We start from the raw sequence: 16,056 nt of genomic DNA, 5'->3' as shown, positions 1-16,056 counted from the left end.
GCCCGGGCTTCTCAGCGTGCCTTGTTACCCGCCTCCCCTTCGCGCGCACTGTATTAGGACACTCACAAAAACCCCTTGAGGGGCCAAACACAACCAGGTGGATTAGGAAGCAGGCTATTTTACAATGATGTAAGGGACCTGGGTGGTTAGGGACCGAGGTGCATGTGTATGTGTGTGAACTGAAATTAAAAGGACAGCACAAGTGGGCAAGGCAATTTTGTAAGTGGTGCAGAGGGCCTGTGTACATAGAATGCACCTGCACTGGGGATCTCGGCTGACTTAAAAATCTAAATGAACAAGACAAGAGAAGAAACAGGACTAATTCCCCTTTGAGAGAAGAAAGGAAAGAGATGGATTAGGAGCAGGATGATGTTTCAAGGAGAAATACGGAAAGGAAGAACTCAAGAGAGAGTAACAGAGAAAGTGCTAATTGCGGCGTGACAGAGCTGAGGTTTGGTTCGGGACAATGGATGGCGAATTTTCAAACCTGACAAAGAGCTGCCACCAACAATAAGTGACTTAGCATCAGTCTTCTTTGTTCTACTCAGACTTTAACAAGTGTGTTTGTTTAAGAGATTCATTGGGGACCAATCGATCACTGTTAAAAATTTGATGGATTAAAAATATATCCAACTATGGTGCATTGGTTCCATATGTGCAGATACTTTCAGAGGCTGGTGTTAAATTTACATATGGCTGGGAGAACTGCAGCATGTGTGCCTCAAGCAGTTACAGCCCAATAAAAGTCCACGCTTATAGTGACAAATAAATAAACACATAACGCATTTAATTCACAATTTAGGCATTTTGATTGTACATAACAGCAGCAATGCATATGTATGTTACTGTGCTTCTCTCTTTCTCCCCCGCTTGTCCACACCAGTGAGTCGGTGAATGACAGCGGGATAAAACAAGTGAGGAAAGGTGAGGAGAGAGATGAAAGGTGCCATTCAGCACAAATGTTATTGCAATCTGAATCTTTTCCCCGCTTTAGAGTTTTCACCGTTTCCTGTGGCTGGCTCCGTGAGCAGACTCCTGATGATGGGGGGGAGTAACAGACAGAGTGGAATTCAAAGTCATACTGCCGCTTTTCTTGTTCCTATGTCACCGTGTGCGTGCGAGCACACACTTTCGAAACACAAACCCCCACAGCTAATGAGCATGCTATAGGTCTGCCCCCTGGGAAGCTGCACATACACAAGAAATTCTATCTAAATTAAACACAATTACTACCGCAATCACAAAGTCACTGCAATCAACTGTTCCTTTGTTGGCACACATTAATTGCTGAAGTTATCTGATGATGATTAGCATTTGTTTTAATGGCATGTGGCTTTATCTGATCACGCCTGCTGTAGATTTTTTTTCAACAACATATAGGAGGCAGCACGGCCATGTATTGCCAGACTGAGATTGCCGAAGAAGTCCGCCCGACTTTCAGTGGTAGGGCCAGGAAATTAAACACGAGGAGGACAAGACTGGGGAAGGTGGCCAGGCTTAGGCAGGTTGTTCCCTGCAGGGGTACTGTTTCTTTAGGGATGGAACCACCTGTCTGCCCCCCAGGAGAACCACAGAGCTGGAGATGAGGAGAGATGGACAGATGGAGATGTGGAGGGGAGGGATGGCAGGGTAGGAACCCTTGGGCCAAGACCAGACCAAGTCCCTCCTGTCGGGTTTGAGCCGACAGGAGGGACTTGGCACATACGGAAAGACGCTCATGCTACCGTATGTAGTACAGCAATAAAAAGCTTAGAGTGGAGGAATGTGTGCGTCTTGGGAGTCATAAAAATTAGGTCCAAACCAGTAACAAAAGACTCTTTTTGTGGCACATCCTCTCCCCTCTCCACAAAATCTATGGAAAACATCTTTTTATAGTTTTACAGTGCATGAGTGACTCTCTGTTATGTTTTTTGTGTCGCTGGCATAGTTGATTCAGACAGCTCCAGTCTGTTTGAGGTTTGTAACCTGTGTGTTGTTAACAGGATGTGGTGGCCTTCAGGCCACTGCAGATACAGTAATGGAAGAGAGTGGTGAATGGCTTGTCCCCTCAATCTCACAGAGAGAGAAAGGGAGCAGCAGACAGCAAGAAAGAGGGCAAATACGCAACAAAAGAATGAAATGAGAAAGGACACACACTGAGGGGAAACAGGGTGGGTAAAGACGGGTAGAAAGACAGCGAGGGAAAAACAGAGCGCTACAAGGGAATAACACCTTCACTTGGCCAGATACTGTGGGTGACAGATTCAGTGGAAGAAAAAGGGGAAATAAAAAGTATGCAAACAAAATAAGTGAAATGTAATATATGCCGACCCCCTTTCTCTTCTAACGTGATTTACCAAAGAGAGATGGATGGTGGTTTCCCTTCTAGCACATTTGCGAGCAAATACAAAAATATTCTCTTTTGTCCTCTCCTCGTCTCTCAGAGGTACAGAGGTAAGGCCCGAGTAAAAATAGCTCCCAGACTCTTCTGCCAATAATTGTGTGTTTTCGTTTGTAGGTCTTTTGTGTGATGTGACTGGTTGCATGTGTGTTTATTTTTAACCCAGTCTGCACTGGGGATGCCAGTCAGGGTCTTGCTTGAGCCCATGTTCAGGTGTTTGAAGTTAATGCCAACATCCAGGCCGCAGGAATTAAGCATTTTATTGTTGTTTTGGTGTCTGGAGTGCAGTTGAAGAGCAGCTGCTCGCCAGTTATTTATGTAACAAAGAAGTTCATAAAAAAGGCAGCTGGTAGAACATGTGCATATGTTGACATTCATGCTCAAGTTAATACTGTTTCACCTGACATGGCCAATCATGGTTACCTCTCACACACTGACCAATCAAATGGCATGCAGTAGTAATCATTATTGACAGAGGTGTCGGAAAAGCCACATCTGTTTCCTGTGGTAAAACGGCTTAAGTGGTCAATTCCAATTACCCACTTATCACCTCGACATCATTAATCAGAGGCGATTTATACATCACACACTTTTAGTGTTTGCTCTGCTCTGCTCTCCCAGTTACAGGGTTTCAGTAGGTGTCTATGAAGTACCTATCTCAAATGTATTAGCGGGGCATATAAGGACCAAAAGGCTGGATAAATGAGTACAAAGAGTGTGAGGATGTGAAGATGGATAATGATGAAAGCGGAGGACAAGAGGATGGCTGGGAGTCAAAGGTCGCACTGCCGCCAGGCCAGCTTCAATCTCTTCCGCTTGAGGGTGACTGGTAGCTAAAAAAAAATGCGCACACACACATACACACACAAATGCGCACACACACAACAGGCAAAGTACGAAAACAGCAGCAGCACAACATTCAAGGGGGAGCACAGTGATGCAGGCTTGCCGTCTCAAGTAGAGGTCACCAAGTCAAGGAAGCCAATTAAAAAGATGATTAACATTCTTGTGGGAGATGCAGTGTCTACGTGCAGGTGGGATGAGCTCACCATTCTTTCTCTCACACACACACACACACACACACACACACACATATATATAATGAGAGCAGCGAACAGTGCAGTCCAGTCTGTTGTAGCTGTGGTGTCCTGGGAGGTGGAGATTAGGAGGTTAATATGATCCAATCCAACTCCTTCATTAGCCTGATGAAGGTAATAACAGCCTACAGGGACGAGGCGGTGCAAGGCTGACTAAAACCAACCAACCTACTGCCTACCAGCAAGTAGGGCTGCACGATTACGGGCAAAATGATAGTCACGATTATTTTGATGAGCACTGAGATCACGATTCGTCACTGATTTTAGGAGCACTGCTTTCACCTCCATGATGTGCTGCATTCCTACTCATCTATAGTTAAACTAACAGTATTTATTGGACACATCTTTTGCCAGCCATATCGCAACTGCATTGTTCTTTCAGTCTATCTTTGAGACCTGGATGGATACGTATCCACTGCTGTTTTTTTCTCGATAATGGGACCATGACACGTTATACAGTGTGGCTGTTACGGATGCATAAGTTGATGCTGGACAAGGACAGTGATAAAGTGAGGTGATGTCAGCGAGGTTAATCTTCTTGGCCTCTAAGCATTCAATGTACTGCAGATTGTGGTGTTCTGTCAGGTAGTTTAACAAGTTGGTTGTGTGGCTTTGTGGCACTCTTTGCATGAGATTTGTTCTCTCTTAAATACGAAATACTCTCAAACAATGGATGATGATGGTGATGATTTTTGTTTTGCCTGTCTGCAGCTGCAACTTTCAGGAAAGATTTTTTCACAGGCTGCTGCTGAAGCAGGGTGCATAGCGGCATGAAAGCTTGTCAAAAGCAGAAGCTGGCTGTAAGTTTAGGGAGTGCTTTATTTGATATGTAGCAGAGCTTTCTATGAGCACAGCACATGTTTTAAACATCAGAATCACAGCCAATCATGTTCAATTGAGGGATCATGATTAATATTGGATTAATTGTGCAGCCCTACCTGCGTGGCCTCAAAGCCTACTTGCGCTGGCTGGTGCGGTGGTACAATAGCTACATTGCTGTTAATCACATATACATGTGGACAAACATATAGTAAACTGGACAAGAACATATGGCCTTTATTAGAATGTGGGGTTGTGTGTGTGTGTGTGTCTGGCACCGCCTTCACTCTACAGCTGTACTGCAGGCCTTGCAGCTAGGTTACAGGCAATAAACAAGATGGAATGACGGAATCTGAGATGCCGAGGATGACAGAAACATACAAGCTAGTTTTCCTTTTCAGAACTCACATAATCTCACACATGTTATGACCATGAAGTTGCAGTTTAAGCAATTACTCTACGGTAGACATGACACCTGTTGTAGCACTAACGTTATGTGCATCATGCAGAGTCAAAGGCATGCACCATCCAATGAGGCTCAATGAGAAATATGAGCTTCTGTTCTTGGATATGGCTGGATATCATGCATGACTGAGGATGTGGAGGGAGGGAGGGGGAGTAAATTAAGAGTAAATAAGAGAAGAATGGTAGTGATAGGTAGGCCTAACAGAGAATAAACATCATTAATTGGAGAGGCACACAAGGATGGATGCAGCCAGATGGTGTTTTGTACTCATTTGTCATACACTGCTGACAGAGAGAGAGAGAGAGAGGGGACAGAGTGAGAGCTAGAATGAGAGCGAGAAAAACAAAAGAGGTGCTTATTGATTGCAAAGTCAGTACACTGCAGCATATAACAGACTTCCACTGTTTAAATCTAGCTCTGCTTGTTCGGCATCGTCTTCTCTGTGCATGTGCCTTTCCTGTCTGAGTGGATCTGATGGTGCTGCTATTGTAGCACTCTGCCAAGCCGGATGCATACTGGCGAGTACAGACACAACACCCCGCAGATCACCAAACTTGGCGTCCATTAGGGTCCATCTGTCTGGCTTTTACAAAAACACCATCTACTGTATGTTCTTCCTCAAAGGTGGTCCATAGCTGAGCGAATGAGGAGATAAAAGAGAGAAAGATGAGGAGATACAGAAGGCTCCAGGGAGAAAGAGACAGGAATAAGAACAAAGGGGCAGGCAGGTTTGCCCAGAAGTGAAACTTAGTCTTGGCCTAGAAGCGCCACAATGAGACTGGTGAGCCAAACATGGCAACGGATGGAGAGCTCTCACTTTGCTATCCAAAGCATTTATAATTAGGAAAAAGAAAGATAAATGGAACAATGAAACCACTTGCTAATGTCCAATATGTGCAGGAGAATTATGTAAGTGGGAAAAAACAAAAACACAACTTTTAAAAGGAGGCAAGCACAAGAGGGAGCAGTGAGCCGGAGCAAGAGAGCAGGACTGGGTTCTCTCCGTGCGGCACATGGAGTAGTGCTCGAGGCCGCTGGTCTGCCCGGGCTGCTACCATGCTCACTTTGTTCTCGGCAATGACAGTTTCATTCAGGGAGACATGCACTCGGCTCTCCAGGGCCAAAGTGCCCATGTGCCAACGAGCTCTTTCTTTCTCTGTGTGCTGTTCTCCTTTCAAACCTAACCTTTCCTGCTTCACGGGTGCTCCCTCTCTCCCTGAGTGTGTGTGAACCTCTCTTAATGTACTGTAGATACCTTGCGGCGAGTGCCTGCCATCACTGCACTGAATCAAATGTAGAGCAATGTAGATAGCATTGTCTGGAGCTTCCTTTATCAGGCAATCGCACATTACATGGCTTCAGTCCTCGCTTTAACGTAGGGAACGGTCCCTATAGGAACGTCCTCTTTAAGATGCTATGAATTTACAAAAAAAAAAAGATCTGCTTTACAGCACCCCCTTTAGATCCAATAATATTCACAAAAGAGTCTTATGACTACAGAGCATAAAAATGTGATCTTTCAGAGAGCATGAGGTGCTGTACTGGGGGTTCGTTTCCAAGGTAACGTGTTTACATTGACATTTTAGGATTTAGCCTGCTTAGGATTTTTACAGTGCGACTTGCAGTGTGCAATGCGACAGAAATATATGCTCCATTTTCTAGATCAGCAACGTTCTAACGAAAAAATAATGCCAAGGTAAAAAGCCATTGCGCCCTGATAATTCTATCACAGGTGAATCATCACTTGCTAGTCGAATATGATTCAGCTGTCCGTGTCTGACTGGTGTGTACAAGGTTCAGCTTGATAAAAATTCAAGGACTCCTTAATTAGCCCTAAAAGAAACACTGCATCCAACTTTATTTGGGCGAGACTCAGCACAAGTAACCTAAAAACAAACTGCAAACACAAAGACCTTTCTAGGACTCTTTATATCTCAAAGGAAAAGGTGCCTCTGGGCGAAAGCACTCAGGGTTACCTAAGGACAAGGCCTTTGTCGTTTCTAAGATGGCCTTGTCCAATTGTCTGCCTGTCTGTCATTTTCCCATAAGCTCTTCATACAGCTCAGTGACCTGAGGGGACCAGTGAGAATTTATTATAGCCATAACAATGTCCAGTGCGTACACCTGTCAGTCACGCACACAAAACACACACAAATGAGCATATTTGTGCATAAATAAACACACAAAAACAGAAATACAGGCAAATGTGTGTGTGGACACAAACACAAGCACAGTGTCACCTATCTATAGTTACATCAGTCAAAACCTTCCTGCAGACAGAGGCTCCACGATAGATCTAAATCAACATACAGAGTCATCACATTGCCGCTAGCCACCTACATGTCACCACAAAACCACAATCACCTATTACCACTTGTCAGGTTCAACTCAGAACGGAAAAGGCTACTAAAACATAACATTCTGTGCATTTAAATGTGACTCAGTATCATTGTAATGCATCGCTCGGCTGATGTAACTATTGGCGATCAAACAAAAATTTACACTGCATCACTTGGAGACAACTGCTGCTGCATGGCTTGTTGTGAAACATTAAGAAATATTTTACTCGGGGCCACATCCCCATCAATGATTTCACAATTTTGTCTTGGTTATCAAAGATAAAAATACCTGCTTTGACAGTTTAACACGGGGGTGGCCTATGGTGCAACATGCATACTGAAACCAATGTAGAAGAGCAGAGCAGCGTTTAGTGACCGTGCCTCTGCTGTATTTCATGTCACATGCTCAGCCTTTTATGATGTATCACGCTGACACTGCTCTACAGCCAAAGGCCAGCTTGACACTAACTCATATAGATATGTGCATACAGTTGCCAGGCCAAGTCTTAGGACACAGCAGAAGAATCTCTGTGTTCACCCTCCAAATTTTGGTTGACATGGGGCGTAGAACTCAGCACATCATTATTAACATGTGGAGATAATTCAGTTGGATTTGGGCTCAAGCGTGTGTCTGTTTACACAAGTCAGCTGAGAGCTGGTTCTTATTTGTAATGGTTACATCATTGTACAGAATCATGGCATATATGAAAGTCCAGTTTTCCGTCTCTCACACAGTCTGCCAGTGTCTGTTGTAATTCACAGGAAAACACCTGCCTACAGGTCACTCAGTATTGCTCTCCAGCCCTTCTAGGGACAGTGAGGGAAGTAGAGCGGGCCAGTCAGGGTTTATGCATACAGCTCGGCAAGTATCTGAGTGGAGGTTACCCAAAGTGCAGTGGGGCTCTGCTGCCGGCTCTGTTTGAGGGCCTTAACCAAAGACTCAGGGGATGAGCGGAGCATTTCAGTGAGTGTGTATGTGTGTGCACGTGCATGCATGTGCAGTATTTGTGTAAGTATTTTTCTGGGCATGTGTATCCGTGTGTGTGTGCGCTATTGTGTGTGTGCGTACCAGGGCAGGATCAGTAGAGTAAATCCACACTTGAAAGAGTAGCTCAATCAAGCTCTCCCACCCATCTCTCTCTCTCCCTCCCTCTGTCTCTCTCATCTCACCGATGTTCCCCTGCTCCCAGTTCATTGAGAGTTGAAGAGTTCACAGGACGAGGGAGCAACAGAGCACTACGGAGGGCAAGGAGGAGCACCCGCGAACATCTAACACTTCCCATCTGTACCCTCTACTAACTGTCAATCAATCACTCAGTAAGGAGCTGCCGTTGACAGGGTGTCACTCCATAGTCAATATTTGCCTGGCTAACATGTCAGACAATCGAATAGTCAAGGTTCCAGACACAGTCAGAGTGTACGTACAACATACATACTCTCATATGTCTTACGATAGTGTGCATCTGTCATTAGTCACGCTCAGCTGATCCAACGTTTTCCTGAAATATTGTCAGTGTAATAAGTGCATATTATTGCAGAATCACCTAGTTAGTTTGGAGGCTTTGAGCAAATCTTCAAAACAACTTTGAATCATCAATATAAAAACATTAAAACTAAATAATACTGTATATACAACACAATTTTCTCACCACATAAATAAACACTATAAGCCTGGGTGTTACATCACGGTGACTTTAGCTTGGCTGGTTAAGTAAAGGTTTTTTATGCCAGACATCCTGGCTCCTAATCCCAAGTGAGTCAATTAGGAGATTATTTAAAAGCAAAACTATTATTAAAAAGCCTTTAACTTCAATCTGCCCCCCAGCTCTGCAGACAAAACAACCTTTTGGTTACCACTCTGTTCTCTGTCTTTGTTTAACTTCTGCAGCTGGGTCGTCGTCAATGACAAGAAAAGCCTGTTCCTTGAAAGGGAATAAAAAGCATGACCTCACATTTTGTTTCCTGTGCGATTTAATAAAGGCGATTTTACGCTGCCAAATGTGGAGAAGATGCCCTTCATTAGAACAGTGCGTTCCCAGCGTGTCCATACTTTAATCCAATCTAGTTTAGCATGATAAAGGGCATTACTGCCAGCCGGCTCTACTGCCCACCCACTCATGTGTGCGTGCGCATGCACGCAACGACATTAAGAAAATATAGTGCCCTGAGGGGTTTATGGGTAGATAATGCACCAACCAACATTCATGAACAGGATTACTGGACAGTTATTCTGCTATACTAACACTACGTCACTTCTACTGACATTTATTTGTCATACTCGTATCCGGTGCCAGGCCTTTAGGGTGATGTACATTAAGACTGTGACCTCCAATGCAAAATAAAGTACTAAAACCTACTTAAGCAAATGTATAAAAGGTATTATCAGAAATATGTACTTAAAGTATGAAAAGTAAAAGATGTCAGGGTGCAGTAAAATGTGCCCTGTCACTATTTTTCAACCACATATGATGTTTTTGGATTAATTTGACTCCTGCATTGATGTGCATGTTGCATTTTACTGCTGTCTATGTTTATGGTTGTGCTGATTTTTAACTCCTTCACATACTGTTGGGTCGATTTATCAACAGCCATGCATCACTTTCTATAAGATCATCATATGTTTGTAGCATCGCTGCCCTGTGAGAACTATGTATTTCTAAAAAGTCAGCTTTTCATGCTGTAAGAAAAACAGTCCTGTTTACAGCTTTGTGATGATGCATTTTTTTTGGCTAATCCAAGTGGGTTTTTAAGTAGTTTATTTATCTCAAGAAGTGGGAGAATTTTCCAGCCCGTAAAGGAAGACTTCATCTGTTAGTTTATTAGAAACACTCGAAATCACCAAATTTGGAAATACACGGTTTTTACTTGAGAAAATGTTTTCGAAAAAAATGTAGACTCTAAGCTGTCTGACAAATAAGTAAAAAGTAAAATATTTTCTCCAACATATAGTGAAGTAGAAGTAGAGAGGGCCATAAAGTGGAAACATTCAAGTAATGTACAAGTATCTTCACTTTACAGTGATAACACAAGAATATAAAAACATATACGCAGAGACACATGTGCCTTCGATGTTATTTACACCTCTAGAATAAAAGCATTAACCGGTGAACTTGAGGCTCAGAGAAACACATCTATCTGATGGAAGGATCTTTTCATTACATTTAAACGAACAAAGATGCCTTGCTTGAAGGAAAATGGCCTCTGGTGGATTGCAATGGGTCATTAATTAGCTCTATAAAACTCTTATTTGAATTAAGGGTAGAGTGAAACTTTATGAGAAAAATTTCATTAGTGTCTCAAAAGGGCTTGAAGCTGCTTTCTTCTGAGCAAGAAATAAAAGAGAGCTTCTCCTTAACCCAATAAATGGTTCAGGTACTGAATCACCAGACCATCTTTGATGCACTTGTCGGGCTGCGAAATGAACAGAGATTTCAAGAAAAGTGAGGACGCTATTTTTGTGGCACTCCACTCAGATGAGTGTTAGCTGCCAAGAGCTGTCATTGACTTAAAAGGACGCCGAAGGGGGTTTTGTTGTGTATGTGTCTACGCATGTGTGTTAACAGTGACTCATTCTGCATCACTCTTTAGAACACTGCAGCTTCCAGAGGCGGCTTCTTCCTCCCGAGTTTGTGTGTGCATGCACATACTGGAGCGCGCGCGTGTGCATGTTTAAGTGTGTCAACATCTTGTGTGTGTACATACAGGCTGTGGAGATCTGAAACGCTCCTGCTCTCCGAAACAAAACAAGTACCCAAAGAAGTGACAGGCGGGCTGAAAAGAGACAAGCAATCCTTAAACAAGAGGACATGAATTGAAGTGCTTTCCACATTGTCAGGCTGGGCTAAGGCCTCGCTGAGACAGACAGGGAGGAGTGATCATACTAGACGAGAGACCCCAGCATGATGGCGCCTCTTGTGTCTTACATCCATAACTGGTTCAGTTCAGATGATAATAATTCTGCTACTGAAAAATTATAATCTGCTAAATTGTAGCTATATGCAGGGAGAACGTCACCCTTGCTGCATGTTTCTCCCAAAGCATGTAAATAAAGTACACGTGCAAACATTTTATTTGCATTGACAGGATTAAAGCCATAAAGGAAAGCAGCTTAACAACAGTATGATTCCAATGACACTGCCTATCTTGTTTAACCTTGCGTGCCTGGCATTGGCTGGCCCCGTTTCCGCAGACCACCAAGCCCTGAGCATTGCCACCTGATGGCAAATCTGGGCCTTCAGCTGCCCCGTCCACCTGGTCACCACGGTTTACAGGGAAAATACACACTGCATGCCAAAAAACTATCAGCAGCCATCACCAGTGGCACAGTGTATGAGGAAGTCGAGGCCGGGGGGAAGCGGAGATGAAATGTGGCAGTCGCAGGAGGTGTGTGCAGCTAGCTATGTTTTTCCACGCCACTGGGGGTAAAGCCAACCTGTTCGCCTGGTCTATATATGGAGGTAAACAGGATGCGAACAGAGGGATAGGGGTGGTGTTCCATATGTAGCCCAATTTTTTGTTGTGAAAAGTGGAACATGGAAAGGCCTCTCTCAGCACTAAATCTGTGCTAATTCAAGTTTTGTGTCATCTTCCTTGAAAACTCAAATGGCGTTACTTGGGTGGAGCATTAAATAACTCAGTAGACCACGAGCAGTTACCGTGATGCGTGTATATGAGCTTGTGCGTGGTATGTACTCACAGCAGGTACGAGGAGCTTCTTGACCTCCTCCACTGCTCTCCTCATCTTGATCTCAGCTCTGCCCTGCGTGTCTTCCACTGTGATCAGGACATGGAGGTCTTCGTTTAAGTGTTCCCAGTTTGGCTTCCCTCTGTTCTGCTCCTCCTGGACAGAGAAAGGGAGGGAGTGAAGAGAGAGAGAGAGACGGTGAGTAAATGTGACAGTGTGGGTGTGTTGGAGCACCAGTGCAGTAACACAGCATATCAGAGGAAGCGGAGGCGAGAGGCAGGCATACACAGAGGACGATGGGGCCCTGTGAAGAGAAGCGGGATGACAGGAGCGGTCCTTTAGTCAGCTATTTAGCTTTAACTTTGAAAGGACACCCTTCTTTAATAGATCCCTCGCTTCACAGAGACAAAGAAGACAGCTAGCCCTGCAGCAATTAATATCAGTGAAAGATGGATGGGTGGAGGGATCAGAGGAAGATGGAAGGGGATTTTTTTTAAGCCACACCAACTTAACTAGTAGGAATGCAATTATGATACATGGATACAGTTCAAAGTGTGGCAGGACTGTGTGTGGAGGTGCAAAAGAGTGTGCTCTGTCTCTGACTTGTGTTTGTGAGGACAATGCTGTCCGGGTAACAATACCTCTCTGAGGGAGTCGTTTTCCCCCCAGAGAAGGCTGCGCCAAAGCACTCAGAGGGTGCCAAATTGTAGCCCTAGCAGTACCTGAAAGGCAAAATGGGCTGTATTCAAATCCAACATCATAGCTCGATTGCCTTTCAACGCAGTTAAATAGGGAGCCGTTTCAAGATATGAATTGGGAAGGCTGAGGTTCGGAAATGGTCCACAACGTTCTACGTTTTTCAGGTGCCTTCATGAAAAGCCCACTCAAACCTGATTTTTTTGTGAAAAGGTAAAACAGGATATGTAGAGACAATTATAGACTAGCGTCACATTTGCATTTTTTTTTTACATGCTTCTCCATTTAGCGTAGTTGCTTTTCTCCCTCTCCTGGTTGCCCCACTGACAGTAAATGCAGCGAGCAGACACAGAGAGCGCTCTAAAAAGCTTTTGAGGTTGTATCGCATGTCACTGTACAACCATGAAAGTCAGCGGTTTGAAAGCTGACTACTTCCCCCTGAGGTGAAGCACTGAGGTCTAGGTCGTCTGAAGCAGACACAATCTCAGATCCTCTGATGTGTGACACCACATTAAAACACTGAAACGGGACTATTGTGTTGCAATGTTAATATGTGACTGGTTTTGTGAAGACAAAACAGGAATGTCAAAATAAATACAGCTCCAAAATATTTCAACAGAATCGCAATTTCCTTTTCCGAAAGGAGGTCAGAGTCTCAAGCAGTCAACTGCGTGCTAGCTCTCTCCCCTCCTGCTGCTGGTGCAGGTTTGTACAGACTATTGATGAACACTGAGCCATTTACCCCCATCCATACAAAACCACCCCAACTTCACATCACTGCTCATTTCTGAGTAGTGAGCCACTGTGAGGGTGTCTAATTACAAACAATGTGTTGCAGCGGTCAGCAGGGGGTCCACCTGACATGATTTCAATACAGTCAACGAGCACCACGGAGCGAGAGGGAGCACGCACACACACGCACACATAGAGCTTAGAGCTTGAGCAGAGTGCCACCCACCTGCTTTCTACTCCACAGAGACCTGTTGCCATGGCACTGCTCTTTACAACACACACACAAACACACACGCACACATACACACACGGAGGAAAGTTCAATATTCCACTCTCGTTTTCCCCTTTTCCACACAGGGGGGAGGGCCTAGTTTCAGCAGTCAGGCCATTATTTCACCATGGCTGTTTGCTTATGGCCTATTAGGGGACATGGGGACTAGAAGGTGACTCAGCATTTTCTAGAGGGGACACAGACAGACATGCCACATGGGCTGCCTCTCAATGCAGGGCGCTGTATGAGAGCACATGATAGATACGTAAATGCACTTTATTGACAGATTGTTGCCCAAGTTGGACCCAACAAGATTAGTCAATCACGTGTGTGTGTGCGCAGTGTGTGCGTGCAGTGTGTGCATGCCAGCGCTCTGGCAGGTTCTGATTTAGTTAGGATTGCGAGGAAGGAGATCTGGGAAAAGACACACACAACTGTATCCACGCACACACACCTCACACCAGCATGAGTGCCTGTGAACAAGGTCACTGTGTGCCCTCTGAGAGAAAGTGACAGCATGACAAACAGGAGGAAGGGTGGAGGGAGGGGGAGGGTGAGAAAAGAGAGGAGGGGGTGAGGCGAGCGCTAAAGGGAATACTGGGAAGGCCTTTGAAGAGAATGTCCACGCTGGCCCACATCAAATGCCATGGCAATAACGACATACCAGAGGGTAATCGGTTTTGGCAAAAATATGTAGCATGAATAAATACCATGGACGCTGCATCCAGAGACAACATCTAAGAATAGGATCAGAGGGAGAGACTGCTTGTCAGTTATGATGCCTGACTTCAATCGTCTGTCCACCACCTGTTTGCCTCCTGGCTTTCACACCCTTCAGCTTGAGCCCACTAAATTTAGGGCCTCAGTTCTCAACATGGATGACCCACATGCAGAAAGGTGACAAAAATACTGGACTGTCTTTTTCTCTCTGAGTCTGCCTTACCTTTCTGCTTTAAACGCACTAACTATGTACGTAATAGGGCTGCCATGATTAGTCGACTAATCGATGACTAATTGACTATTAAAATAATCGGTGACTATTTTAGTAGTCGACTAATCAGGTTGAGTCATTTTTCATAGAAAAGTACTATAAAAGTACCCCAAAATACACTTACTGCAGCTTCTTACATTCAGATATTGGCAGCTTTACATACTCTCCCGTGACAGTGAACTAAAACCCTTTGGTGTGAGTACGAAACAAGACATTAGATGACGTAATTTTGGGGTTTGAGCGAGACAGACCGACATTTTAACACATTTTTCGATGAAATGATTAGTCGACTAATCGAAGAAATAATCGACAGATTAGTCGACAATGAAAATAATCGTTAGTGGCAGCCCTAGTACGTAACTAAAGTGGCAGTTCAATCTGGTTGTTCTCATGTTACTTTATTGATCCTGTAGGTACTATCATGTCACCTGCCCCCCTTCTACAGCGAAGTTACACAACAGGGTCAGGTTGGTACAACCCTGAAGCTGGAGGAGATTCATAGCATTGCTCAAGGACACTTAACACGGCGCACATTTGCAGACACAAAGCTTTCAATCCTTGGGGCTATTGCTGAAGGCTAGTCCTATTTAATAAACCACACTGCTGCCTCAATAGGATTTTGGCCTATGTGGTGTTACAGTTTTGTCCTGGCAATGCTGCACTTTAACACTCATAAATGAAACTGTTTGCAGTGTTTTAGCTCTCCCAGTCTGAGCAGTCTTCTTCTTTGATCCTAAAGGACATTCCCAACTGGGGTCAGAGCAACTGAGGCTAAATGCCAGCACACCAAACAGGTGCAGTGAGGAGCTGCAGGGGCATGGAAGGACAAGAGAGGGCAGGAGAGGAATGACAATGACAAAGAAACACAAAATCAAATATTAACAAATCAAATCAAAACTTTCTGAAATTCTTTCTACTTGACTTCTCAAGCAAGACAGACACCGAAAGAGTCACTAAATATCGAGAATGGAAATAAAGCATGACTTATTAATGCTCGATGAGTTTGGGCTACTCCAATGATTGCTTTGGGTTAGATCTCTCTTTCAATAAAACATAACACGATGTGAAATGTCTCATTCTAAAGGGACAAAGAGGACAGAACTAGACAGGTTATTCCCAAACGGGTCACCTAAATGTGAGGATTCCCAGCTCTGTGCAAAAAAAAAGAAAAAAAGAAGCCATCCTACAGCACTACTCAAAAGAGGAAATAAATCAATTGAAGCTCAGAGTTTATGCTAGACTATTTTTGCAGCCAATACAGCCATTAATATTCCAGAATTGCTGCCACATACAACAACTACCAGACATATGTTTTAAATAACCTACATTTAAACAGCAATAAAACCCAAAAATAATAACACTGCGATCCAAAAACTGTTCGGACATAAGCCTACATTAAACGCATGTCTCTTTGCATTCAAAGTAGGGATGCACCGAATATTCGGTAACCGAATATATTTGGCCGAATATTGCAAAAAAAACACACATTCGGTATTCGGTGGAATAAGTTAAAAGCAAGGCCGAATAATAGCGGCGTGTTTTGATAACGCAATCAAACGGCGTGCCGTGACGGGCGGAATA

General features: G+C 44.1%; 1 protein-coding gene across 5 annotated transcripts in view; it reads right to left on the bottom strand.

Moving 5' to 3' along the window:
- Nucleotides 1–16,056, bottom strand: part of qkia (QKI, KH domain containing, RNA binding a) — an 81,884-nt gene that overhangs the window by 17,676 nt on the left and 48,152 nt on the right. For all 5 annotated transcript variants that reach the window (XM_050061215.1, XM_050061217.1, XM_050061214.1 and 2 more), the window contains exon 4: nt 11,798–11,941. In XM_050061215.1, the coding sequence (XP_049917172.1) occupies nt 11,798–11,941 (144 nt within the window). The remainder of the gene's footprint in view (nt 1–11,797; nt 11,942–16,056) is intronic.

The sequence above is a fragment of the Epinephelus moara genome, chromosome 14 (assembly GCF_006386435.1).
Source record: "Epinephelus moara isolate mb chromosome 14, YSFRI_EMoa_1.0, whole genome shotgun sequence".
Classification (NCBI taxonomy): domain Eukaryota; kingdom Metazoa; phylum Chordata; class Actinopteri; order Perciformes; family Serranidae; genus Epinephelus; species Epinephelus moara.
The sequence above is the reverse complement of the archived record's forward strand: the minus strand, read 5'-3'. Positions and strand labels throughout refer to the sequence as shown.